Source organism: Eptatretus burgeri, chromosome 12 (assembly GCF_056783735.1).
Source record: "Eptatretus burgeri isolate ZD-2024b chromosome 12, Ebu_testis_v1, whole genome shotgun sequence".
NCBI classification, from domain to species: Eukaryota; Metazoa; Chordata; class Myxini; order Myxiniformes; family Myxinidae; genus Eptatretus; species Eptatretus burgeri.
This window is the reverse complement of record NC_140972.1, coordinates 65867608-65893968: the sequence shown is the minus strand read 5'-3', so window position 1 is coordinate 65893968 and position 26361 is coordinate 65867608. Positions and strand designations below refer to the sequence as shown.

At 44.5% G+C, this 26361-nt stretch overlaps 1 protein-coding gene across 1 annotated transcript; it reads left to right on the top strand.

The window, feature by feature from the left end:
- The first annotated feature begins 245 nt into the window (after positions 1-245).
- RAB24 (RAB24, member RAS oncogene family) lies at positions 246-25780 on the top strand. The gene is made up of 8 exons (XM_085848314.1): positions 246-580; positions 13536-13604; positions 15512-15590; positions 18887-18954; positions 19126-19222; positions 21314-21364; positions 21557-21619; positions 24023-25780. The coding sequence occupies exons 1-8, from the start codon at positions 464-466 to the stop codon at positions 24082-24084; spliced, it is 606 nt and encodes a 201-aa protein (XP_085704440.1). The 5' UTR covers positions 246-463; the 3' UTR covers positions 24085-25780.
- The last annotated feature ends 581 nt before the right edge of the window (positions 25781-26361 follow it).

Sequence of the window (26361 nt, the reverse complement as noted above, 5' to 3'; positions counted from 1 at the left end):
CCTGATTCTGAGAAAGTACGTCAGATGCGTCGAAGTGGAAGATAAAGAAGAAGAAGAAGAGGGAGAGGAGAAGAAGAAGAAGAGGGAGAGGAGAAGAAGAAGAAGAGGAAGAAGAAGAGGAAGAAGAAGAAGAAGGAAATAATTAGAGGGAGAAGAAAAAGCCGTAAGAGGATTGCGCGATAATTGGATTACATCAGTACAATCCGTTGTGGTGCGGAGAATGAATGAATGAATGAGTGATTGAGTGAGTGAGTGAGGGAACGAACGAACGAATGAATGAGTGAAGGAAGCTCGCAGGTTCTTTTGGTTTATTTGTTTGGGGTCAAAGGGTGAGGTGGGAACTCCCACGGTTTGTGTGTGCGGCCTGGTGAATCCTTCCTTTGCTGCCGTGGTGAGTCATTCAGTCACACAATCTCTTCCGCCCCACGTCCGATCCCAACAGTCCCTTCCCCGTGTGTGCGCCATGAACACACAGCGTGTGGACGTCAAACTCGTTTTGTTGGGCCGGGAGTACAGCGGGAAAACGAGCCTGGTGGAGAGATTCGTGTTCGATCGCTTTTCGTGCACCCCCTACCAAAGCGTAAGTGAACAACACGGTCACGGCTGTACACACCACAACAACAACAACAACACGGTCACGGCTGTACACACCACAACAACAACAACACGGTCACGGCTGTACACACCACAACAACAACAACAACACGGATGTACACACCACCACCACAACACTGTCACGGCTGTACACACCACCACAACAACAACACCGTCACGGCTGTACACACCACAACAACAACAACACCGTCACAGCTGTACACACCACAACAACACCATCACGGATGTACACACCACAACAACACTGTCACGGATGTACACACAACAACACTGTCACGGATGTACACACAACAACACTGTCACAGCTGTACACACCACAACAACACTGTCACGGATGTACACACAACAACACTGTCACGGCTGTACACACCACACCAACAACACCGTCACAGCTGTACACACCACAACAACAACACCATCACGGATGTACACACAACAACACTGTCACAGCTGTACACACCACAACAACAACACTGTCACAGCTGTACACACCACAACAACAACACCATCACGGATGTACACACCACAACAACACTGTCACGGATGTACACACAACAACACTGTCACGGATGTACACACAACAACACTGTCACAGCTGTACACACCACAACACTGTCACAGCTGTACACACCACACCAACAACACCGTCACAGCTGTACACACCACAACAACAACACCATCACGGATGTACACACCACAACAACACTGTCACGGATGTACACACAACAACACTGTCACGGATGTACACACAACAACACTGTCACAGCTGTACACACCACAACAACAACACTGTCACGGATGTACACACCACAACAACACTGTCACGGCTGTACACACCACACCAACAACACCGTCACAGCTGTACACACCACAACAACAACACCATCACGGATGTACACACAACAACACTGCCACAGCTGTACACACCACAACAACAACACTGTCACGGCGGTACACACCACACCAACAACACCGACCCAGCTGTACACACCACAACAACACCATCACGGATGTACACACCACAACAACACTGTCACGGATGTACACACAACAACACTGTCACGGCTGTACACACCACACCAACAACACCGTCACAGCTGTACACACCACAACAACAACACCATCACGGATGTACACACAACAACACTGTCACAGCTGTACACACCACAACAACAACACTATCACGGCTGTACACACCACACCAACAACACCGTCACAGCTGTACACACCACAACAACAACACCATCACGGATGTACACACCACAACAACACTGTCACGGATGTACACACAACAACACTGTCACGGATGTACACACAACAACACTGTCACAGCTGTACACACCACAACAACAACACTGTCACGGATGTACACACCACAACAACACTGTCACGGCTGTACACACCACACCAACAACACCGTCACAGCTGTACACACCACAACAACAACACCATCACGGATGTACACACAACAACACTGTCACAGCTGTACACACCACAACAACAACACTGTCACGGCTGTACACACCACACCAACAACACCGTCACAGCTGTACACACCACAACAACAACACCATCACGGATGTACACACCACAACAACACTGTCACGGATGTACACACAACAACACTGTCACGGATGTACACACAACAACACTGTCACAGCTGTACACACCACAACAACAACACTGTCACGGATGTACACACCACAACAACACTGTCACGGCTGTACACACCACACCAACAACACCGTCACAGCTGTACACACCACAACAACAACACCATCACGGATGTACACACAACAACACTGTCACAGCTGTACACACCACAACAACAACACTGTCACGGATGTACACACCACGACAACACTGTCACGGCTGTACACACAACAACAACACTGTCACAGCTGTACACACCACAACAACAACACTGTCACGGATGTACACACCACAACAACACTGTCACGGCTGTACACACCACAACAACAACACCGTCACGGCTGTACACACAACAACAACACTGTCACGGCTGTACACACCACAACAACACTGTCACAGCTGTACACACCACAACAACACTGTCACAGCTGTACACACCACAACAACAACACTGTCACAGCTGTACACACCACAACAACAACACTGTCACAGCTGTACACACCACAACAACAACACCGTCACGGCTGTACATATCACAACAACCCTGTCACGGCTGCACACACCACAACAACACCATCACGGCTGCACACACCACAACAACACCATCACGGCTGCACACACCACAACAACCACACTGCCATGACTTGAAGCGCCACAACAACACTGCCACGGCCGGACGCGCCACAACAACAACACGGCCACGGCCGGACGCGCCACAACAACAACACAGCCACGGCCGGACGCGCCACAACAACAACACAGCCACGGCCGGACGCGCCACAACAACAACACAGCCACGGCTGGACACGCCACAACAACAACACAGCCACGGCCGGACGTGCCACAACAACAACACAGCCACGGCCGGACGCGCCACAACAACAACACAGCCATGGCCGGACATGCCACAACAACAACACAGCCACAGCCGGACGCTCTACAACAACAACACAGCCACGGCCGGACACGCCACAAGAACAAGAACACCGCCACGTCTGTACACGCCACAACAACAACACAGCCACAGCCGGACGCTCTACAACAACAACACGGCCACGGCCGGACGTGCCACAACAACAACACAGCCACAGCCGGACACGCCACAAGAACAAGAACACCGCCATGTCTGTACGCGCCACAAGAACAACAGCAACACCTCCCAGCCGTACGTGTTACAACAACATCGCCACAGCCGTACGTGCCACAGCAACAACCGCCATGGCCATACGCGCCACAACAACAACACCGCCACGACCGAACACGCTACAACAACACAACCGTACGCACAACACCTCCATGGCTGCAAGGTGCACACACCAGTGCCATCAGGTTCGAGCATCTTCTCTTCGTGAAGCAGGTCGGTGGTTCGAACCTGGCCGAGTCAAACAAGACTCAAAATGATATGTGTTGCTTGCTTCCTTGGTTGCTTGATGTTCAACATTTTAAAAGGATAGAGCATGGAAAAGTGACTAGTGTGTGTGTGTGTGTGTGTGTGTGTGTGTGTGTGTGTGTGTGTGTGTGTGTGTGTGTGTGTGTGTGTGTGTGTGTGTGTGTGTGTGTGTGTGTGTGTGTGTGTGTGTGTGTGTGTGTGTGTGTGTGTGTGTGTGTGTGAGAGAGAGATTCCAAAACTATAAAACCTTGCAGCCTGAAACTTTGCATGCATACTAAGAAAACTCCAAGGAAGTGCAAGAGTGAAAATTGGGTGTTTGGGTTAATTAAAATACCCCTTTTGAAGATAATTAACGGCATTATTTAATTATATCCTTTATCAGGCGCCATCCTTGGCCACCTCGCTCTCTTGGGTCTTAAGCGTATCCTGGGTAGCCTTGCTGGGGTCTGAGGCCACCATGATTTTTGGCCTGCTCAACCATGCCTCGACTTGGAACAGGCCACAACGATTTCTTAACAATAAAGTCCCCCCCCCCCCCACTGTCCTCACTCATATCGAATGCCTGTTCATCATGACTACAAATCGCTGTATAACATCGATTTTGTAAGAACTATAGTTTTCAAATTAGTAGCTTGGAGCGATTTCATGCATTGTATGATATGATTTTCCACGATCTCCTCTCTCGGACTAATTAAAGTATATCATCGAAATTGTATTTCGGTTTTTAGAATCGGATATCGTCCGCACTAAATATGTGGCGAAATCTGGAGTGAAATCTGATAATTAATTTAAAGAAATAACGAGTCTTATAACCAAGCTGTTATAACATACTTACTTTTAGCAAACAAGGCCATGTCCACTCCTTCTCCATACATACACAAGAAAATGTGAAATTTCCAAAGCATTAAACTTATCTTTTTCTACTGTTTGGAGAATTGTATTGAGTGAACAAAAGATTTAGGAACGTGCCACAATTAATGAGCTTCATTGAGCTATATGATTTAATGCATTCACTGCAAGACCTCGTGCCCTGTCCCCCAGAGGAACTGCTTATCCATAGTGTCTGCCAGATCTGTGTCTATATTTTTGGAGGTTTTGCGAGGGGCTATACACGGAATCAAAGCAAATCTGGTGAAAAACGGACGTTTTAAAATAAAGTTGTAACGTTTGCACAGACCATGAACCAATGTAATACGTGATGCGTGCACAGACAAGCAGGCAACGTGGCGGATTATCTGCAATGTTTATTTCACGGGCAATTGAACTTTGCGATGTCTCCATGTTTGTTCTGTGTTAAACAGCAACTCTTTTGTGGATAAAGTCGTTATTTGAACGAATTCATTTTTCTTTTAAATTTAACTGCTACGGCGCGGTGAAGACCCGCTTTAAAGTTAAAGGGATCCGATATGGTATGCAGCGACAGCCTGGCCAACCGTTCCTTCTCAGCCATTTAATTGGAGTGCATGCTTGAGTGCTTGAGCCACTTGCTGAGCGCCCTACAGTCGATAGCGGTGCAGTTTGTGTCCCGATCGGGACATACAGTCGGCAGTTGCTCAAAGGTAGAGGTACATGATTTACAAAGGTTACATAGTTTCTCCTTGAGAGTTTCAAAGCAAAATATATTTGATGAGACCCGATTCTCAAGCCATTTGCTGTATTAACGTATTTTCTAAATTGTAGAGCCAATTTTTTTTTCCCCACCCATCACATGATGACTGGCAGCTGTTAAAAAGATGAATGTTTATGCATATCTGCTTGAAACATCTCAAATACAATGTTGTTTTAATGATATGTTTGTTGAAATTCCCCCAAAACAAGGGTGAAAGATGCTCTAGTTTTTTGGGTTGCATTCAGTACGTACTGTCGACTGTAATCACACTGACTCCAATCTGCCGATATCAGCCATGTGTGCGTGCGCGGTGTTCGTCTCCGGACACGTCCGGGCGGTATTTGCCTCTGGGCCGTGTTTATAGTATGACCGGTGGAAAATGGATTTCGGACATTATTTTGTTTCCATCTTCACTGTTATTCTATGCAGAACCATTTTAATGAAACGGTATGAATCATAATTCACGCTCCACCACACGTCCGCCTTCCCTTCCTCTCGCCTCTCGCTGCTTTCCCTTCCCCCACCCCATCCTCACTCTCCCTCCCTCCTCGCTCCACCACCCCTCCTCTCTACCCCTACCTCCACTCTCTTTCCCTCTCCACACCTACCCTCTCTAACCTCTCTCTCTCCCCCCCACGCCTCTCTTCATCTACCCCCTCTCTCCCACCTCCCCCTTTTTGTGCCCGGTCAGTTAAGCAATGGGTGCTATTTGTTGGTACTAATAATATTTATTGTCCCATATCCAGTTAAATTAGCCTGGTGTTGGCTTAGTGGTTAGGGTGGTGGCTTGGGATCCCAGGGTCCTGAGTTCAAGCCCTGTTGGCTGCTGAATTAACACCAGGGGGTTGACTCAGCCTGTCATCCATCTGAGGTCAGCGAAGTGAGTACCAGTGTACTGGTACCGTTGTATGCCCCGGTTAGAATAGGTGTACCATATCCCTGTGTGTCGTAAGAGGCGACCAGGGTTGGCGTCAGGAAGGGCATCCGGCCATAAAAAAACATTGCCTCAAGAAAAAGCCAAACCCCTGCACAGCAGGGAAAAATGGCTGTAAAAACGGTCATTTTATCCAGTTAAATTCCTCTTCAGTAACACAGTAAATTCAAACACCTTATAGAAGATGGACTAAACAGCAAAATGGCGAATAATCTCTATTATAATACCAAGCTTGCACACTAAAAACTCGGCTCGCCGTCACACGATCCCTATGAAATTGCTGTGGCACTTAGCGGACATGCCGACAATGTTTGGGAAGTCTTGGCGTTCCATAGTACCACTTGCATTTTGCACAATGCGTATTTTTGTCATTCCCCATGTACGGTCTGTCGTCTGCTACCAGCTATGTTGTACTGCTATCCCGTGCATGTGCACGGGTATCGCTAGTTTGAATATAATACTCAGATTGCACATCCTTCGATATTAAATAAGGCAATTAGCGACATGTTTGTGTGTACGTCTGAAAATCATAGAAGAAACGGTGCCGGGCCGTCTCCACCAAAGTTTCATATGTGTTGGTAGTCCTGTTAGACCCCTGTTTATACCGGGGACGTGTTCCTGAGAAGTACACTGAATATTGGAATGACGTAAATGAACGAGCTATTTTTCTCATAAGAATTAACGAAATAAGCGGGGCATGCGCTCCTGACATCGCCACTTCACGTATTATATTTCACTTTTTGCCGATGATATTACCCTTTGTTTGATTAATGATGGCTATATCAAGTACAAATACATATAAATAATTTAAAAAGAAACAATTACGAGACATATTTAAATAAAAAAATAAATTATTGCGACTCTCCCCCTCCCCCACCAGGCTGCTCCCGAAGGGAGCGGGTGTTTCTGGTGATATAAATGACTTTAAAAAAAAAATGTTCTTAATAAGCGAAGAACAAAAGCGTTTCCCTGATGGCAGTTTTCAAAAAGTCCGTTGAAGTGACTTACATTGATACGGATATGCATCCTCTTCCTTTTCAATGCTCGCAAATATAGAGACTCAATGCTTGTTGAAGGCCCACCCACTCTAAATGCCAGTGTAATTACCTTTCTCAGGTGTGACATTCCGCACATTTAGATAACTATACCAACTAGAAGGGCACTCAGTAGAGCGCACACCTCCTCCACGTAATGCCTGATCGACGAGAACATATCGGGCCCAATCGATACATTTTTGAATGCGCCAGAGCAGCGCGTCGCTGCGTCCACTTTCCGCCGGTACTCCAGGGGCCTCCGTCTGGCCAGATGCCTGGCCCATCCCCATCTCCTTGAGATGCCGATCAACCACGAGGCACATGGTCAGCCCATTGGCCTCCTCCACTCACTCACGAGACTCCTTCGCTGAGAGAATCTGGTGAGCAGGATCAGTGCCAGGAAAACGAGCCACATGTCCATACAGCCGCAGCTGACGCTCACGGACTATGCAGGTATCAAATCTCATTTGAGTCTCTCCCAGCAACCGCTCGTTGGACACAAAGTCCGACCAGCGATAGCCAAGGATTCTCCAAAGAGACCTGGTACCAAAGGAATTAAGTCTCCGTCTCAGATCCCTGGTCAGAGTCCAAGTCTCGCATCCATAGAGCAAGACTGGAACAACCAAGGACCTGAAGACTCAGACTTTCATCCTCCCGCACAGGTACTGGCAGCCCCACACACCATTATCCAGTGAATCCATGACTCCCCAGGCCCGACCCAGATGTCTATTGACCTCTGACTCTCAGGCAGCAGAGACATGAATATCACTGCCAATGTAAGTGAATCTCTCCACAACCTCAACATCCTCACCACAAACAGGCACAGACAGGACAGCAGCATCCAAGATGTCATTGAAAGCCTGGATCTCAGTTTTGAGCCAGGAAACCCGTAATCCCAGCGGCTCTGACTCCTCATTCAGCACCTCCAGGGCCCCCAAAAGGATGTCTAAAGTCTCCGCAAAGATGACTGCATCATCTGCAAAATCATGGTCAGAGATCTTGACATTCCCAAACGATGTACGGCAGCTTGATCACTCCGACATCCTCACTAGAATCCAGTCCATACAAGTGCTGAAAAATGTGGGGGAAAGTACACATCCCTGACGAACTCCAGTCACAACTGGAAATAAGTCAGAGATGGTACCACCACATCTCACAGCACTCTCAGTACCAGAGTAGAGTTCAGACATCAGATCGATCAGTTTTGGTTGCACCCCACGAAGAGCAAGAATCCTCCAGAGGGCATCCCGATTCACTGAATCGAACGCTTTACAGAGATCAACATTAGCTGCAAGCAGCCCCTGCTGAAACTCTCGTCTGCGTTCGCTGAGGACCCAAAGAGCAAGGATACGGTCAATCGTTGACCTCTTTGGTGTAAAGCCTGATTGCACTGGACGCTGGTGCTCAAGCAGATGGTGGCGAACCCTATCAAGAATTATCCAAGCAAAGACCTTGCCCGGCACTGAGAACAGTGTCACCCCTCGGAAGTTGTTGCAGTCTTGGCGATCACCCGCCCCTTTCCAGAGAAGGACAACTCGGCCCCTCTTCCAGTCAGTTGGGATGATGCCTGTGTTCCAGGCAGAGCACAAAACTGCATGCAACGACACGAGTGCAGTATTTCCACCAGCCTTGAGAAGTTCAGCATGGATGCCACAGATCCCTGGAGCTCATGTCAACTGATCCCCATTTCAACTGATTAACCGCAGCCTGTGTTTCCACAAGCAAAGGTGGACCACAGTTGATTGGAGGGTTAGCAATAGGGATTGTAACACCCCTGAAGTCCAACTCGACAGCTGGTGGATCAGCCTGGTGCAGCCACTCAAAGTAACCGGCCCAGCAGACCTTCACTTCGGACTCCTCTGTCAAGAGCCTACCACCGTCTGCTCTAACTGCAGTGCTCCGAGGGACGGGCTTGGAGGAATGCAATGTACAAATTTTCCTGAAAGCAGGATGAGAATCACTTGACCACAGGTGATGCTCTACTCCCTCACAGATTCCTCGCACATAGGCATCCTTGTCCAGCCCGAGTGCACGTACAGTTTTATGCCTTAACTCCCTGAACAGCTCAGCTCTGCCATTAAGCCTAGCCCTGTGACTGGTGAATGATATTCAGTGTCCCTTGAGAGACAAACTTCTTGTTCACCCTCCGGTGAGTTCCAAGACATCCACCGGCAACATCAAGGACGGTGGTCTTGAAGGCACTCCACAACTCTTCAGGACCTCCCAAAGCACTCAGACTCCCCAAATCTCCACTCAGCTTGTTCGCAAACTCCTCAGCTCCCCTCTCATCATTGAACTTGCCAACATCCACCCTAGGCTGGGATGGTACCATTCTCCTCGATTTAAGGTGCAACTTCAGAGTTGCTACAACGAGCCGGTGTTCAGTACTGAGGAACTGAGCACTCCGGTAGACCCTGCAGTTCTGGATCATCCTCCAGCGACCATCAATGAGGATATGGTCAATCTCCTTTGCCACACCGCCAGCATTGGAATACCAAGTCCAGCGATGAGCTTGTGGGCGCTGAAATCATGAACCAGCCACCCTAAGTCCATGACTTCTTGAAAATCAAGAAACTTGGTGCTATTCTGGTTCATAGTTCCTGACCCATGGGGACCAACACACGTCTCAAAACCATCCCTATCGGCTCCAGTCGATGCATTGAAATCCCCCAAGAATGGAAGTGTATCCCGTCTGGGGCACTGATCAACCACAGACTCGAGCGAGGTGTGGAATGCGTCCTTCACGGTGAGGTCACTCTCCTCAGTCGGAGCATAAACATAGACCAAGGAAATGACACCGAAGGAGTGATGAATCCTTAGTCTCATAATATGCTCGTTGACCGGTGTTACCTCAATTATCATTGCAGTCAGCTTATTGGACACAGCTGCAGCAACTCCTAGGGCATGGTAACCATCAGAGCGACCAGACCAATAGTAGGTGTAACCACCCGCCATGATCTTGCCGCAATCTGGTCTCTGAACCTCAGAGAGTACGAAAATACCGATGTCCAAACGCTTGAGGTCAGATTATAACAGAGACAGGTGATCATCCTCTCTTCGGGATAGGACATTACAGGCACCCACCCACCGCCTCAGGCTAACCCAAGGAGACCGCCGTCTGGTGGACGACACACTCTCCCGCAATCTGACCCGGGATGTTACCCCGTGATTTCCCTCCTATCATCAAAGATTGGGGGTCCCGAAGACTTTGCCCCAATCGCATCTTCCGGTGAGCTGCCCTGCGAAGGGAAGCTGCACAGGAGGTACTCCCACGGAGTGGGTTTTCAGATTTCTTTGCGTTTGTGTTTTGCGGAATGAAGGGTTTTACGGTGGCCGGAGTGAAAATCCTGCCACCAACCTCCTAAGAAGAAGTAATGCAACTGCAGGAGGATGTCCGCAGACACAGTTGGGCACTAGATATGGATGGCCGTTGGCTCACAAGGAGCTCTTCCTCCCTTTGACAAGTTTTGTTTTTGATCCTGCTGGGTGTCCATATCCAAACACCCTCCTTACCAAAAAACCTGGTGGGAGAGACTGTTTATTCGCCGACAACCCGACCATGGAACAGGTTAGTACAGGTTTACATGATACCCGTAGCAAGTCACAGATCTAATCTGACCTGACCTTCTACACACCCAACCTGTCCACAAAATTTCATCCAGATCCGTCCTCAACTTTTTTGAGATATCATGCACACAGACAGACAAATAGACAGAAAGGGGTGAAAACATTACCTCCTTCACCTTCAGCGGCGGAGGTATTCAACCAAATTAAATGACAAAACACCGATCAGCAAGGAATTGGTTAACATCATCACGATGTGTGAACTAACACCAAATTAAACTTCCTGAAAAGATCCAATCTGAATTTATTTCTTGCTCACAGCTTTGGTATTTCCATGAAAAGTTAGCTTGTTATCAATAATAGTGGCCAAGTTTTTGAATTTGTTCACAATTTCCACCATTTATGGTTACAGGTTCATGATCGTTACCTTTTCGAAAATCCAAAATCATCTCAAGTTTTTCACACATTCAGAGTGAGACAAAAGTCCCCACACCACTTATTGAATGTTTCAATCTGATCAAAGTACGATGCAATGGACGATTGATCAGAAAGACCGCTAACAATGGAGGTATCGTCCACGTATTTCATACAGTCACAGACTTATTTGAGAGCCACACATCCATTGGTGAACAGACTGAACAGCACAGGTGATAATACACAGCCTTGTGAAGCACCAGTATTCAAGATTGATAACGTCGATAAACTACCATTCACCTTCACCTGCTGAGGATGGTCGAGGAAATGACTACACCCAGAGTATGATATGGGGTTTTGAACACAGGTCACAACACTTTCAGAAAGGTAAATGGTACATCGTGTTAAAGGCTCATGATGAATCAATTATACACGAACATCGTATCCATTCTGGTGAAGGTGAGATGATGGAGACTCAGCCACGTATCTTCGGCACCACGTGTTGCTTTGCATGCAAATTGTGAAGTATTCAATTTGGGAGCTCCATCTGATGTGATGAACTTTATGCTCAATTTCTCCATACATTTACACAGGATAGAGGGAAGTAAGGGCAACAGGTCGATATAATCGTTGAGCTGCCTCGGGTGAACATTTTTCCGTGGGAATAAAGATGGACTTTTTCCAACAAATAGGAACTGTATGAGTTGTTGAAAGTAACTGAAACAATCGAGTAAAAACATTACTAATGAGTTTGAAACAGCACTCTTTCAAAATACAAGGCTTGATGCCATCTGGTACGCAAGCCTGCTTTTTACTCAACCCCCCTGATATGAAGCACTTGCTGACGTTGGATTCACAAATTACCAGGATGGCACATGATTCAGCACCTCGATCCTTGCAGGCAGTTTCACATTTTACTCGGTTCCTTGGAACATCAAGTTTAGCGTAAAAGCCGCTCGATTCATCCACAAATTTGGAGTCAGGAACATTAACGGGTAATCTACCATCCTTCACCTTCTCTTTGGCTGGTAGGATGGCCTAGAAGTGCGCACGCTCGCCTCTAAGCTGTCTAGCCTGAGTTTGAATCCAGACACAGCTATAAATTATCATCCCGCTGTTTCACGGGCAGGGTGATTCATCAATGCGTGTGCCATCCCTCGGACGGACGTTAAACGGGCGTTCCAACTGCCGGCATTGGTTGGTGGATGTTAAACACCCCATGGTGTCTTTCGCAAAGAGTGAGCGAATATTCGCTGGCACCATGAATAAGTTCGAAATTCCTGCCCTAACCCGCACGGGGTACTGCATCAGTAGCACGGCCATGCCCACAGCAGTGATGCCACCCATCAGCTTGCTACAGGCTGCACACAAAATTATGACCTTCTCGTTCATGCCCATCAAATTTCTGAATCCCCTCCAAGCATTACAAGCATCATTATCATATAGTTTATCAATATTTTGCCTGTTTGACCATTTACACTTGCTGATGACAGAGCGTGGTTCCTTCTGAGCTACCCTAAGGGTGCATTCATCCTTTTCCAGGAATGTATGTTTCTTATTGATCAAACAAGCTTTCCATTTTAGTGGTAACCCAAAGTTTGTTTTTGGGGAACATGCTTATGCTTTCTCTCTGTTGTCACAAGGTTCTCCCAGAGCAGGCCTCATGGGCCTAATGGCCTCCTGAATTGAGAACACCATCATAGCTTTCCACACACTATCAACATGCCCTGTACTTCGCTGTACATGTCCATAGCACTGCTGTCGTGCACTTTTTTGTTTTATTTATGAACAATCCATCCATTGGGACCATACTCTGTGCAGAGCGTTGGTGCCGCCGAAGCAGTCTCCTTGGCTATTAGGAACAATCCTGGACGGGTCGCCACTCCGACACAGTATACCAGCATGCTGGCACTCATTTTGCCGACCTCGGAAGGATGACAGGCAGAGTCAACCCCACCTGGTGTTAATTCAACAGCTGAGCGGGATTTGAACTCAGGACCTTTTGGATCCCAAGCCGCTGCCCTAACCACTGCGCCAACACCAGGCATTATGAACAATATGATAAAAATTTCCTTTATGTTGCACTTTTTAAAAATGTCGTTTGAAAATCGCAGTGGCATGTTTTGCTCTGCCCTGGAGGCTGCCTGGCTTGGCATCAATACACTTTAACATATAATTGTTTGTATTTATTTTTTTGAAGCATGGATATATGTTTCACAGCATGGTAGCACTTTGTTATAGAAGGGTTTTGTCTTGTGTTTTATTGTATGGCAAAGGAATCTTTGGTCACTTAGGAGAATGTATATATGCTTTGCTTTTCAGACAATAGGCAATGCTTTTGTTGCGAAGAGAATGGAAGCAAAAGGCAAGAACCTGACTTTGGGTATCTGGGTACGTACAGCATGTACTGTATAATGTAATTGGATACAAAAATGAGGTATTTGTTTGCAATTTTTTTTTTTTTAGTTCAAAAGCTTTAAACATTTGGTAAGATTGTTGAGTGTTTAAATGCACTTTATAAAGGTTTTTTTAATAGTGGTCTTTTATTAGAGAGTAACGTTTTGAAATGAAGACGTGGCAAAACGAAATTGTGCTGCAGCATTGTGGAGGCATGCAGTAAAACTTGTATTGATCCATCCCAAGTGATTATCATTGTCAATGTGGGACCGTTCCACACTCAAAGGTGCACCACTTTTCATGGATCTTGCACCGCTCGTTATTATACACGGACATTGCACCACTCATCATTGTTCACGGATCTTGCACAGCTTGGTCATCATTCTGAGAAAATCTCATCTGGTTGCCCAATCCTGGAGTTCCCCAAGGCAGTGTTCTGGGTTCAGTCCTATTCCTCATTTTCATCAACATTCTCTCTGACTCTGGAAAATCCTCTTTATCCATTTGCTGATGACACCACCCTCTGCCGTGACATCCTCATCCTTCAGACAGGAAATCTGCAGCCTCTTCCCTCTCTTCCGACCTTGAAAAAAAATCACAAGCTGGTCAAACACTTGGAAATATGTCCTTCAATCCTGACAAATCTCACACTCTTACTATCTCTCTCTGAAAGGACTACCTGGCAAGCCCTCCTATCTACTGTCTTAATCATCCTCTTGAGAAAGTTCAGTCACTCGAACTCCTGGGTCTCGCTCTCAGCCATGATCTTTCTTGGGCAAACCACATTTCAAAGTTTTCCTCCAAAGCCAGCCACCGACTGGACATCCTCCATCGTATAAAGTCCTTCCTTGGCACACCTGAAGTCCTATACACGTACAAGGTCTTCATCTGAAGCTTGATGGAGTATTCCTCTCCCCTCTGGGCTGGCTCCCCTGCCTCTCATTTTGCTCAGCTTGATGCCATGAAAACCAAGGCCTTCAAGATCGTTTTAGTCTCCCATTCTGAACCTGAGTCCGTGGGTCTATCACTTCGCCATCACAGACAGGTCGGTGGTCTCTCTCTCTTCTCCGTGATCTTTTCTACCCTCGTTAACCCCACCGAAATCCCTCCTCCTTGCAATTTTCCAGTTTTCCCTCCGAGGAGTTTCTTTCTGCATTCAACTTGTCCACCCCATGCATGCGTGGTTTGCATCCTGTTTTTGTCTGTTATGTCCTGATCCATTCAGTGTATAGTACGAGCTCTTCCATGAGCCTCGACTATATAGATACAAAAAAAATCAATCCAGACTTTATGGTGTAATGATTAAGGGTTCGCTCCAGTCTGGGAAGATTTGTGATTCAAATCCCATCTGATTCATACCGAAGATTAAAAAAATGGTACGTGCTGCCTCCTCACTTAATGCTGACAGTTTAATAGGGTAATGTATGGACAAACAACCATGGGTTGGCCACCATTGCACAGGCTTGATGGGCCTAATGGCATCTTGTGCTTCAGTTCCTTGTCAGGAAACTTGTGTATTATTATTATAATTTTAATCTCAGCATAGTCTCAAATATGAAAAACCTGAATTGCATGACCTAAAGCACTTGTGCTTAAATAAAGAGCAAGGCCTGTATCATCCAGAAATGTTGTTGCAGTGTTTTTTATGTTATTTTTATTGAAATTTTTTTTTTTTGCAAAAGTGAATCGTAGAGATCCAGCTTCATTCCTCAACCTGCACGGTGTGCTTTCATGGGTAGAGTATCGAGAGCACAAAGTTCTATTTCCGAAGCACTTTCCTGACTAGTTTATCTTTCAGAAATGTTCAGCAAACTGTGCAAGGATTACTCGAAAACATTACCTGTTTGTGAAGATGGCCTGGATGTGTTCGAAGCAGTTTTATCATGATCAATGCATTGCAGGACACGGCTGGTTCGGAGCGCTATGAAGCCATGACACGCATATATTACCGTGGTGCCCAAGCGGCGGTGGTATGCTTTGGTGAGTTGAGCTTTGTAGTACAAAATATTTACTAGTAATAAAAAACTTTTAAAAAAAATTTCATTTCAAAGATGAACGGATAATATGTCAAAAGTATGTAAACAAGGAAGTGACCACAATAAGTGATCATGTGAAACCATCCTACATCTTTCTTTGAATAATGGTTGTTCCCTGGCCATCCCTGCATCCATTTGCAAAGATAGTGAATGGAAATTGTTTCCATGTATGAATTGAACGGTTAAAAAACACACACACGCACCTCGTTTTTTTCACACACAGTTGTACCGAACAATTCTATCGCACAAACGAAAACAAACACCAACACACAAAAAAAAAAATTTAAAAAAACCAACACACGATTCAGCTAGTGTTTGTGCTGATTGTGAACCCAAATTGAGAGAAATGTATTGTGTCATTTGCAAGCACAACCATTATTCAAAGAAAGATGGAGGGATGGTTTCACATGATAATTTATTGTGACCATCCCTACCTTATTTACATACTTTTTGCAAACCATACTTTTACATTAAAAAAACAATAAAAAGAGCAATCAGAGATTGCAGACCCTCGCCAGGGCTTGTTTTGTACGGTGTATTTTGTGTGGTGTTTGTGTACTGGTGTGTTTTGGAATTAATGGGACAATTAGAACTGCCACTTTTTAACTGCTGGTAGTGATGACCGGGTACCAAGACATCCCGCTTTAATACAACCCCGCTTTGGACACTTGATGCTGACCCATGACATATATATATATATATATATATATATATATATATATATATATATATATATATATATATATATATATATATATATATATATATGTATGTATGTATGTTCCCGAAATACAGCGAAAACGGTACACGATAGCGCAAAAATTTTAGGGCCACATTACTCACCATTCTCCTGCGATGTGCAGTATCAAGTTTTATTCAAATCGGGCAACGAAAAAAAATTATTAAAAAATCAATTCCCGATTCAGTCAAGTTTTGGTATGACGATCCACAAAGAGCAAGGACAAACCATGGCGAATGTGTTGATATACCTCAAGAAACCGGTTGGCTGAACGATGACTCCTGAGGTCAATGCTCAAATTTTCTTCAAGTTACAGTTTGACCACTAAGTAATATTAAAATTTTGGCTTTTGTTTTTTTTTAATCAACAACTGTCACAACGGGAACCCAACGGGTTCACGGGTCGTCTAGTTTTTATTACTATGATTATTCAATTGCATTCAGAATGGGATTAAAATAAATTCAATTCAAATCAAATGGAAGACCAAATAGGTCCAGTCCTGCATTGGAGTCATCAGAAAGAACCTAAACAAGCAAAAAAAAAAAAAACGATGAAGTCATCAAGAGGAACCTGGATAGGATTTGCATTTCAGCTGCTACTCCTCTACCCTCAAACCCATCCAGGCACAACCATGTGAACCTTTTTTCAAAATAAATAAATAACTCTGACTGCCAGATCATGTGTCCAATCAGATTGAAATTTAAAACATGTATTCTGAATCACTACGCAATCATAATTGTGAAGTTTCACGTCGATCGATGAGGTTCAAGGGAAATATTTAAAAAAAAAAAGATTTTCGCTCAATTCAATTTAGCTGCCCTATCAATTATTTGTGAATATACCTGGTATCACCAAGGTTTTGGGAACATTTGTGTGAAGTTTCCCCTCGATCTGTTCAGCCGTTCTGGAGAAAACTACTTTTTATAGGTTTTAGGGTAAATGCAATTTGGCTGCTGAACCATGTAACCTATGACATCATATGTATGACAGTTTTGTTCCTCATGGGTAGGCGGTCATACATGCAAAGTTTCACCTTTATCTGTTTAGCCGTTTCAGAGAAGATTTTTGAAGGTTTAAAAAAAAACAAAACAATATGGCTGCCAAACCACATGACTGATGATGGCGTCAATTTTTTTTTTCTTCTGTAGACCAATTTATCTCAAGATGACCCTCAAAAATTTTCAAACTCATCGGATGTAGCATTCTATGTCTGTAATTATGATGTCAAAAAAAAAGATCACACTTACTCCCTCCCCATGAGTACTTGCCATGTGCCAAGTTTCAATTCTTCCCTTGGTGTGGTTTTGGAGATACAGAGGTCCAAAGTTTTTCTTTTTTTTCCAACATGGCTGCCACACCACGTGACCGATGACGTCGTAATTATCATTTAAACATTCTTCATGTGTCGTCGCTCCTGCGATGGTGAATATTTTGTGTCGATCCGACAAGCGGTTGCTGAGAAAATCACTCACGTTCTGTGCGGACAGACAAACGGACCCAAATGCAATACCCTGTCCTCTGACGAGGGTAATAATGTTTTCTATTCGTTGTTTCTGCACCTTTTAAAAAATGGATAATTTTATTTTGATTGCACGATGAAATATCTTGTTAAAATTGCCGATTGAACATGAATTGAGGAACACAAAGGATGTGAAGACTGAACAGTAGTCAGACCTGAAGTAAACAGATTTGAAAATGGTTTTCTGTTTGAAGATTGTAGGAAATACTCCACCGTTAACCACTCCCATAACCATCGGTGTAATTAGCCCTCGGCCAATTATTTCCGCGGGCCCGGCCCCATCAGGCTGATTGACAGGGGTTGTCCCGCCCACCCCTCTTGGCCCTTTATTGCACTCCGCATAGGTATGCAGTTATGCCTACTTTGTAGCATTCTTTCAAGTTATGAAAATTTTGAGTAGTCTTGGGAATTGCCCCTGTAAAATGCAGTTGATTCATGTTTTAATCCAAGGACTGAGCTGAAACGAATTTTCAGTTGGACTGCCTGAACAGAAGATTAAGAAACAGAATTACAAACTGGCTGTTTTGGGTCTGTCAGTTTTGATGCTCAGTGATGTTGTCCAAAAGTTGACTGACTGACTTGTTCGACGTGAAATCCTCCACAGGTATCTGGTAGGTACTTTATACGTTTATAAGTTTGTATCTTGTTCAATTATGTTGAGGATTTGTGTTGTATTAAACATATGGAGTGTCCGTGCCATCCTTGCTAAGGAAGCCCTTCCTGATACCAAAGCTGGACAAAATTATGCTCGGTATACCCTGCAAAGTTTATTGCTATTTTGGGGAGCGTTGGATGTTATTAGTTGTTGCAGATTTCAGAAGGGACACTGTTTCCTTTGCGTGACTTCTTGTGACAAACAGCTTTCGCCTTTGTGTCCTTACTCGGGCAACTCAATGTGGGTTGATGTATACCTGTTGCCAGAAGTGATGCTCATTACCTGAAGACATTTTACTTTTAACTTGATCAATTTCTTTATTTTTAGACTTGACTGAGAACACCAGCTTTCAGCGAGCTAAGTTCTGGGTAAATGAGCTGCTTAACTGTGAGGAGGTAGGTCATTGGTGTCTTTTGATCTATGATACCAAAACTTTCTTGAAGGTGTTTCAGGAGTGACATCTGAAATGTGGTGCAGGAGCATACCTTTACTGTTCAACCTGAAAGAGTGTTACTAACCATTGATTAATTTGTGACCCTGAAAGGGATGTATCCTGTGTGCTGCAGCACTGCCGTGTCTACCTGTGCGCTACTAAGGCTGATCTTGTGGGGGACAAGATGGCGCGGAAAGTGGATCTGCACGATATGCATGATTATGCCGAAGGTGCGGGCATGCACAATGATGTCACAATGTTGATTTGTTTCATGATGAAACCCTTTCCTATTTGTGTTCGGTTTTCATTTGTGAAGCAAGGACTGAGCGAAGCATACAGGATAAGAGGAGTTAGGGTCATGGTTTCATCCAATGAATGAATATAAGGTATCGGTGGAGTGATAAAAGCCTCTTAATTCCATGAAGGCACAACAAAGCTAGAAAAGGCAAGGTTGTGAAGAGGTGTATCATGGGTGTGCCACCTTATTTGGTGAACCTTTTTTTTAAGGATGTTATACTGTTAGATCTTCTTCTTTCGGCTGCTCCCGTTGGGGGTCGCCACAGCGGATCATCCGTTATGATCCGCATAATGATTTGGCACAGGTTTTACGCCGGATGCCCTTCCTGACGCAACCCTGGTCGCCTCTTACAACACAGGGATAAGATGTTATAGTGTTGGATATATGTAATTAAATGTATTCCTTATCCTTGTTTTCTACGTTATCCCTATATTGTGTATGTTCACATCCTGTATCTGCTATTGAAGGACAACATATGAGGATTCCTTTGCATTAAGGTTTGAAAGTCATCACAGAAAAGACAACCAGTTCAACATCTCTTTTGAAGGATGGCATAATCCACAATGCTGTCACCATATGGAACTGCACTTTGTGTGATTTCACTTGATGAGAAATCAAACCCTGAACTCAAACCTCTGTATCAAGTGATAAACTGATATGTGTTGTGTGCAGTACCTTTCATAGCTAGCTTATTATCTACAGTATATAGTAATACCCTTGTCCATCTGTCTGTCACATATCATGAGATTCCATCATCTCAGGAGATTCTGAATTACACATTTTTTTGTCGTTATTTAATTTTATCCTGATTGCCTCTTAATTTAATTTCATCTTGATCTTAATGAATCATTAATCTAATCTGACCTCTTAATGCTATTAATGTCCTTTTGCTTTGAAGAATTGGAAGAAAGGGGTATGGGATGACAGAGTTGGGGTGGAGTGGGGATGGCATTGGTGCAGAGGGTACAGAGTTGGGAGGGGGTGGGGTGGGGGGTTGAGGACTTGGTGTTGGAGGGTAGGTGGCTGAGGACCTCGAGTTGGGGGGTTGAGTACTTGGGCCTGGTGGAGAGGAGCTGAGGACTGGGGTTTGGGCCGGGGGGGGGGAGGGAGGGTGAGAGATATTAGCTGTTCCGTCAGTTACCCCAGTGCGGAGAGTGGTCATTGAGTGCATTAATTCCACATGATGCTATGTGTGGGACCGTCACATAGGCAATGGCACATTTTGACCATTTGGATTTGAACTTTGAGGTTTTGTCTAGAAATCTAACCACCAACGGCTTTGGCACATGTGATTGCGGTCTGTATGATATCACTCAACCACTTGTGCACTGAATGGTTAGTTCGTGCTCATCTTACCAATCAGATTCGAGCTCTCGGGATGGATATGAGGAAAAAAAAAAGTTGGCTGGCACATCAGAAGAGATAGGTGGAACAGATCGGCACCACAGTGAGGACAGAGTCACTCTCTTTGTGTGACAGCAGTTGAGTCATGGGGTATGGGAAATTGCACCAAGTGAGGGTTCAAGCTCTTCCTGCAGCGGGCACATCTGGATCACTGCGAGCTGGGGGATGTTCCACAGGTCAGTGCATCAGTCTTTCCTTTTCCCTCTGCCGCTGTCTATCTGTCCTATGTATGTCTTCCTCTTTCATATACAGTACATGGCTGTGAGTAGCATCATTGACCGAGGGAGCAGAGCTGTGCCGCTGATTCATGACCCTTGTAGGTTAGAGCGGGAAATTGGAATTTAGTTACTGGTGATGATTCGATAATCTTCGCAAAGATTACACTGCGGGATCTTTGACGTCCACCAACTAATGCCGGCAGACGGGATGCCCAGTTTAACAACCATACGAGGGACGGCACACGTTGATGCTTGTTGTTTGTTTCACTGTCAAAATCGATGTAAACAAGGAAGGCCTCCTTACCGCTCAGCTGGCCTGCAGAGTTTATTTCCGGCGGGATGGGAACAGCAAGACCGATTCCCTTTACGATACGTTAAAATATTATCTTTTGTTGTTGCAGAAATGAAAGCACAGCTGTTTGAAACTTCCAGCAAGACTGGACAGAACGTCCGTGAGTATTTTCTCTGAGGAGGGTTTGATGTTTTCACTTTCCCGAATTTTGCTGCTCATTACGTGATAATCAAAGTTGTTTAAAATTCTGTGCATTAAAAAAAAAATCCTTTTATGAACAATACAAATCATTTATTTTTACAAATACAAATAAAATTTTGTGAACAATTACTCATTTGACATCGTTTTGCAGATGAACTTTTTCAAAAGATTGCAGATGATTGTGCTGAAAAACTTGTTTTCACCGATCAAACACGTACGTGGCTTGGATTCGGGGTGGGAAATGCAGCTTTTTTTTTCCTGTTTATCTTTCCAACACAAAGCATTGTGGATATTGTTTGCTTATACTGAATTATTTGACAATTATTCCTCTGTGTGTGTGTGTGTGTGTGTGTGTGTGTGTGTGTGTGTGTGTGTGTGTGTGTGTGTGTGTGTGTGTGTGTGTGTGTGTGTGTGTGTGTGTGTGTGTGTGCGTGCGTGCGTGCGTGCGTGTATGCGCACATGCGTTCGTGTTCATATACAGGTAGTGGACAAAAAAGAATTGAAACACAAATGCAGTCACTTGATATAGGGTATTGGGTCACCAAGGGTGGCCAATACAGCCTGTATGCACTGTGGCATAGAGTCCACCAGCATCTGGAATTTTGCAGGTGGGATGCGGCACCATTTTTCCATGAGAAAGTCAATCAACTCACACCTGTTTTATGGAGGTGGAAAATGCGATCTCAGGCGTCGTTCCAGAATATCCCATGATTGCTCGATTGGGTTCAGATCTGGTGACTGAGAAGGCCATGACATATGGATAACATCAGTGTCATGTTCATCAAACCTTTGGGCGACCACACGTGCTCTGTGGATGGAGACATTGTCATCCTGCAAGACGTCCCTCCCGACAGGAAAGAAATGCTGCAACATGGGGTGAAGATGATCACTCGGTACAATTAAGTAGCGATTGGCATTGACCTTGCCTTCTAAGGGAATGCTGCGCCCAAACCATGCCAGGAAAAAGTGCCCCACAACATTACAGAACCACCGGAATCCTTCACTGTTGGAACCAAGTTCTCAGGGTTTCTGGAGTTCTTTATGGTGGGACCACATGTGCACTCGTCCGTTTGTCGAGAACATGGTGAAGGATGATTCATCTGACCATATCACATTTTTCCACCACTCAGTAGTCCATTGATTGTACTCTTTGCACCACTGGACTCGCAAATGTGCTTTGCCAGGTGTGATGAGCGGTTTGTGCACTGCAACCCGACTATGGTATCCCACTCTGGAGTTCTGAGCAAATCGTTTTTGATGAAACTGGCTGCTCACGCCCCAGGTTGAAATTTACTGTCAATTGATGTGTAGTTGCTCGCCTGCTTTGCCTTGCACTTCAAATTAATGAATGGATATCATGATCCTGGAGTATACACTTCCACCCAGTGTTGCTCTTTGCTGATGATGTCAACATCGAACTCCAAGAGAAAGACATCACCTGAGACACCGTTGCTCATGAAACATCAGCAGGTTGATCTGTCTTTGTCACTGAAGATCCTGCCAAATGTGCCCCAATAATCACCCTTCTTTCAAAGTCACTGAGGTCTCCTCTTGCAACCTTGCTAGCCATAATTATAGGCAACCAGGAACCTGGATAGGGTTTGGGTTTCAGCCGCTACTCCACAACCCTCAAACCCATCCAGGTGCAGCCAAGTGAGCCTTACAGAAAAATATCTGCAAGAATTCAGTTCTCCTTTGAGAGACAGACAATGAAAGAGTAAAACAGATTAAAAAAAAAAACAACAAAGAAAAAGCAAGAAACGACCCTTTTGACACTCTAGACTTTTAAGAGTCTAACAGTTAGACATTTACATCCTTTAGACCCCTTGACACCCTGAAGACCCTTTAAGACCCCCTAAAGCCCTGAATAACCTTTCGAAACCTTTAGACACCCTCACAATTTAATACCCCTCGACCCTTTGGACCTTTACACCCCTTAAACCCCTTGACTCCCTTTAGACCCCTTTGACCTTAACACCATTTAAACCCCTTACACCCTTCAGACATGAGACAGCTTGGCTTCTTGACCATTTAGAGCATTTGGCCATTTAGACCTTTTTCGACCCTTTTCACATGCTTCACAGTTTAGTCTCTAACTACTATTAGAACGTACCATTTAGACCATCTCAAACCTATTAAGCACACACCATGCAAACATCTATAGTCTTCATGCAAAACACAGACTACTGTATACTTTTTCAGCAAGTAAGAGAAAAATGTGTAACAAATAGCAAGTGTTAAAGTAATTCCAAATAAGGTGCTTTTCTGTTTTTTGACAACGATGTCTGCATTGGGGGTACCTTTGTTTCTGGGATGATATTGGGTGTTCACTGATCACTGGGTTGATTCATTTTGTGTTTCCAAATGCTTTTAGTATTTTAAACTCTTCAAACCATTTATGACCTGTTGCCATTTTGCAATTGAAATATCTGAATAGAACTGTGGTTCAAGGGTAAAAAATGAAATGGGATTTATTGGGTGTGTCCGCCATCGTGAGGGAGCGGTTCAACCGCCGGACAAGCATTACATTTATATTGCCGATTGTATTTTAAAATAAAAAAATTACAGTTGAGGCATGGATTCTAAATTGTCTTTACCGTTTCCTTTTTCTCCTTAGCAAGAGGTGTGAACATTACAAAAGATGCCAAGAGAGAAATGGCCAGATGTTGTGTGAAATGAAGTTGTTTCTTCGCGAGTGCATCCACCTTGCACCCCCTCATCGAGCATTAGATCCAACCGAGCTTTTGATGTGACGTCAGCCATTGCAGGACCCTTTGTGACGGCCAATCATGAAGCTTAAGTGTTTGACTATTTCCTTGCACTGTGCTTTTGCAAATGGACCGACATCCTGGAAGCTGGGCCGGTGTGTGTGTGTGTGTGTGTGTGTGTGTGTGTGTGTGTGTGTGTGTGTGTGTGTGTGTGTGTGTGTGTGTGTGTGTGTGTGTGTGTGTGTGTGTTTAAACACTGTATTGTGTTCCATTGGACACGACAAACGAATTATTTGTGTATTAACATGTTTCTTCACACACGAGATTATTTTGCTCTCTCACGATCATGTACAGTGTATGTTATGAATTATATTGCAGGGCAAAAACAGGTGCATACAAGTAAAACAAACAAAACAAAAATTTCTGCCTTCGTTTGAACTGCCACTGTCCGGGAGCTCCACTCAGTTTGTGATTTGGATTTCAAAATGGACTGGGATGAGTTGAGCACGCACACTGCACTAGCGAGGGTTGGCTTTTAAAGGGGGTTCGAGGAACTAGAGAATTGTAAACAACACGTGTGTAGCAAAAAAAGAAGACTTGTTTGTTTATTTTTAACTCTATAATATGTTGGGAAATGAACCAATTTTAATATTAACTTGTGTATATATTACTGCAAGAAACTACTGAACTGCAAAGGTCACTTTTCAAGTGTAGTAACACTTCTGTAATAGATTTTTTTTTTAAATCTTCTTTACTTGGTTACTCCACGAAGCCTGAGGGCAAGGACAGCACTGTGACCACAAGTGTGTCACTTTGTGCACGGGTGATTTTTTCAGAGGATGTGGCTGATTGGTGAAGACGAGACATTTTGGGAACAAAAGGTGGACAATGGTAGTAAAGTGATTTTGGTTCACCTACTTGTTCCAGATATCGAAGGGCTTAAGGCTAATGGAGGAGACACACACACACACACACACACACACACACACACACACACACACACACACACACACACACACACACACACACACACACACACACAACCCTAGGTTTGTGTGTAGACAGTGCCACCAGAGAAGTGACTTGATTGACTTTTTTTTTCTTTTCTTTTTTCTTTCATCAAACAGTTAGTGGCCTTATGAAAAGTGACAAAACTTCACAGAGCTCTTTAGATGATGGGGATGCCATCTCGTGATGTCTTTTCTCTCTGCATTCAACGGGGCAGTTAAGAAGACCTCACCTCCCCCCAATGGGATGCCAACTCAGGGTGGGGTTTTATCAGTGCATTATTTTCATCAAATGCTGAGCATGGAACCATGAAGCAGCACGTACCATCTTTTGTCTTTGTTTTGATTCAGCCAGGGTCAGAAAAATTTATACTTTACCAAACTCTGCCATTGTAGTAAAGTCTGAAAAGTCATTCTCACAATGGTGGAGATACCAAAATGGTATGTGCTGCTTCCTGTTTAGCAATTAGAGGATGGAGTACAGATAAACCTCAGGTTGAGGAATCCCAAGGGTGGAAGGTCTGAGGGTTCTTTTTAATTACCCCACGAACTGGAATGAGAAGGCTGGTGTGTGTGTGTGTGTGTGTGTGTGTGTGTGTGTGTGTGTGTGTGTGTGTGTGTGTGTGTGTGTGTGTGTGTGTGTGTGTGTGTGTGTGTGTGTGTGTGTGTGTGTGTGTGTGTGGTTTAAAAAAAACAAAAAACATTTCTAACTTCTCAACCTCCAAGATCTGGAGTAGATAATGCCATCGAGCACAATGTTACTGAGCTTGATGATCTATCAGGAGTGTGGGACTGTGTTTGTGTGCTTGGACTGGTGTGTACATGGTCACTCCAAGCCTCAGGGCAAGGACAGCATTGCAGTTCCATGTACAGTGCTTTGATTTGAGTAAGATGCTAATGTATTATAAACCTTCAACACAAGTCAAGCACACATGCACTATGCTTGAAACGATCTTTTTTAAAATAAAATAAAAAACTTGAATATCTTGTGCATTGAGAGTCATTGTACGTTATTAATTAGAGACCAGCCATACTCTCCTCCCTAGACCTTGGTTACACATCTTCAGAAAACTTTCAAGTGGAGCAACCTTTTTGTACTCTTAGTCATGGGAAATAGTCATTTCATGTTTGTCATTAATTATTTGAATAAAAGGAATGCGGAAGAACAATTTTTTTTTTTTACTTCAAGCATTTATAATATTTTCAGGGCCCAGTGGGTATTTTTGCTTGCCTTATTGCCA